Consider the following 2,990-nt stretch of genomic DNA (forward strand, 5'->3'; position numbering starts at 1 on the left):
TAGTCATAGCTTTTAGTTGGATAGCGCGAGAATCTGAGTACTTTGGCCACCCCCCTCAATCTGGCAAGTTTGCATGCCACAAGGCTCCCGCATTAATATTTTCTATTCTCTTTGGTTTTAAAGGTCCTTGCACCTAGAGCATCATGCGGGAAGGCTATGTGTAGACTGGTTGCTTTAAGGGGAGTTTAATTGTTGTCGAGGAGCGCGTTGAGCGGTGCTGACGAGACCCCTCGAATGCCACACAAGGAAAGCGAGGAATGTTGAATGTTCATGTTTTATTTCATTGCTCGTCCCTTACAAACTTATTTTTACACTTATAAAAATCTTACAATTATATAGAAATTAAAAATCATGTCAGTATTTAGAGTAAAAAAATCAACAAAATTTTCGCTGTCAGGTCCGGTGTTCAGTCCTTGTGTTCCGTTCTTTGTGTTGCAATCGTTTCCATGGCAACCAGTGTGAAATCTATCCCCGGCAAGGGACCTTTCTGTACTTAAGACTACAAGGCAAAATCACGAAGATTAGGAGTGCAACTTTCATGTTCTTCCCCTTCAAGTGAACGTTTTATGATCGTCCGGTTCGGGAAAGATTTAGCAGCGGTTCTATGGTGTACCTACATTCGACGATAGCAGTATCGGTAGCAGTGGCGGTAACGGCGGGGCTTTCCGTGGTAGTATTTGTACCTCCAGACGCAGCGGCGACGATAACGGCAGTGGTAGTATTTAACTTTGCAAGAACACTTTAGGTAGCAGTGGTACTTATAGTGACACTTGTGCTTTATAAACAAAAACGATTTGCAATATCTGTAGCGACGACACACGCGACGGCAGCTACGATAGAGATGATGTCTTTTCTCAGGAACATTCTCGTCTGTTGAGGGTGCATTCATTAAAAAAATCCATAAGATATACGCATTCATTGGAGGATTATATAGAGTATGGCTGGATAAAAATCTAAATTATTAAACTATTAACGTAGACTTTACCTTTCTCCACTTCAGCTACCTCGTTTTCTGCTTCTCCTGGGTTCTCATCGTTTTCTGTGAATAAAGAACGCGTGTTTCAGACACGTTGATACAAATGGTGGTTCATCAGCACGCGACGCCTTCCTGCCGACGCTGAAAACGTGTTTATTTTAATGATGTTTTTTTTACTGAATTGAGTTGAATTTGAGGGAAGGTACTAGAGGGTAGTTGCTGTTTATCATTGCTTAGCCTAAACTAGGAACTTGCGAAATCCGTCAATATTTGCCAACGCGTCCTATTCTATTGCCTCCATCTCTTAACATCATTATAGTAAAAAAAAAAAAAATAGAAAGATAAATGCGTGTAACATTGTAATTGAGCGATTTCTTACGGCTATGTAATACACACCGGTTCCACCCTCTGAATCGTCCTCGGGCTCCTCTTGGGTCTCTTCATCTTCCTCACCTGGATCGTTGGAAAAACGCGGAAAAGGAATGTTAGAGATCTTATGAACTCCTCAAGAGCTGAGATTGGCTTAATAAAACAGAACAGTTCGACCTTGAAAAACTTGATTGGCCTCTTCGTCATCTTTCTCTGTCTCCTCAGCCTCCGAGAGTTGCTCTACATATTAAATATCAATAACATATAGTAAAGAGGACACTCCCTTATTGATTTGTGTGACTCGTCAGATCTAAGGTCGGCTTTTCGCTAGCAAAGAAATTGCGCGGTGCGTAAATCAGCGAGGAGGAAAACACAGAGAAGGAAGAAACTGGCCGACAATCTTCGCTGCCTTCGTGTTTTCTTCGCGCTAATTCACACACACGTGTTGAGGGCTTTAATGTATTTTACGCATTTAAAGTCCGAGGACCACGTACCATCATCCTCCTGGAGGGGCTCGTCCTTGGTCTCGTCTTGGGCGGCAGGGCTGAGCTCCTCTTCGGTGGTAGCAGGAGCTGATAGTGCTAAGGCCACGAAGCCGAGCAGGAACAGTAGCAGTATCTTGTGCGACATCTTGGCTCAGGGAACACTCTCTTGGGTGCACCTCGTTCAAATGGGTGCAGAGGCTGTGATTCCTGCTTTTTTATACCTCATTTAAAGAGAACTGTTGCAGAAACTTTGGAGTGGCCATCAACCATTTAGAAGGTTTAAATAGAATAGACAAAGCAATCCCTAGAGTGGAACGTCAACAAAAGACTTGAAATGTTATTCCAGTAATAATTTATGGTAGAATTTGAATAGAAACAGGAACATGTCTGCATTCATAGATATAGATGAGTTAAAGCAATAATTTATATTGTTCGATTAATATTTCTTAAGATGCTTGGTAAATACAGAAAGGGGTTCTCGTGAGCAGGACGTCAACTAGCCTTGTGATCCACGCAATATCGCAGCCTGAACAACAGGAACGTGTCATTGTATTTGAGAATTATCCATTTAAAAATATCACTATTAGAAAGTGTCACTTCTTCTTTGAAACATTTCAGATATTTCAGGATACTGAGTAATTTCAAGTGCTGCTATTTAATTATCCTCGAAGATGTAGTATGAGTCGCGTCACAAAAATAACACTATGATTCCAGGAGGCCTCCCACAAGAATTCTAACCCCCTCTGGAAGTGAAAAGCTGAGTTTTAACCCCCAAAATCGGCACTTAGACCCCCCCCCCCCCCCTTACTCAATGTTTCCAATTTTCTCCATGGGATACATCAAAATCAATAAGAATGTTAATTTATTCAAGTTCTGATAAGTTGTCTGGTGTGATGGATGGGTTCATTTTGAAGTGTCTAAAGCATTAAAGCTTCTTTCGCTTTAGCTGTTCCTGAAGTGCGTTACATACCATGACAAAAATAGCTTTGCGGTTCCAGAAAGATCTAATCCAAAAGGTGTGAGTTTTTGGAGGCCTCCTGTACCAACTTAATTTTTATCCCCTGGAAGTGACTTTTGAGCTGACGATAACGATGACAAAGATAATGAAGATGATGATTAAAATATCTAGCAGTGCACTGTTATCCGTATGGCTTAAACAA

The 2,990-nt window shown here is 41.4% G+C and overlaps 1 protein-coding gene across 2 annotated transcripts; it reads right to left on the bottom strand.

Moving 5' to 3' along the window:
- Positions 1-260: 260 nt before the first annotated feature.
- On the bottom strand, positions 261-2,035 carry LOC116612050 (probable ATP-dependent RNA helicase ddx56). 2 transcript variants are annotated; one of them, XM_048734437.1, is made up of 6 exons: positions 1,840-2,035; positions 1,523-1,585; positions 1,373-1,429; positions 986-1,039; positions 618-870; positions 261-499 (listed from the first exon to the last, which is right to left on the bottom strand). In XM_048734437.1, the coding sequence occupies exons 1-6, from the start codon at positions 1,973-1,975 to the stop codon at positions 466-468; spliced, it is 597 nt and encodes a 198-aa protein (XP_048590394.1). In that variant the 5' UTR covers positions 1,976-2,035; the 3' UTR covers positions 261-465. The 2 variants fall into 2 exon arrangements, with proteins under 2 accessions (XP_048590394.1, XP_048590395.1); XM_048734438.1 differs by lacking the exon at positions 1,523-1,585.
- Positions 2,036-2,990: the final 955 nt, after the last annotated feature.

This window comes from Nematostella vectensis, chromosome 11 (genome assembly GCF_932526225.1).
Source record: "Nematostella vectensis chromosome 11, jaNemVect1.1, whole genome shotgun sequence".
NCBI lineage: Eukaryota > Metazoa > Cnidaria > Anthozoa > Actiniaria > Edwardsiidae > Nematostella > Nematostella vectensis.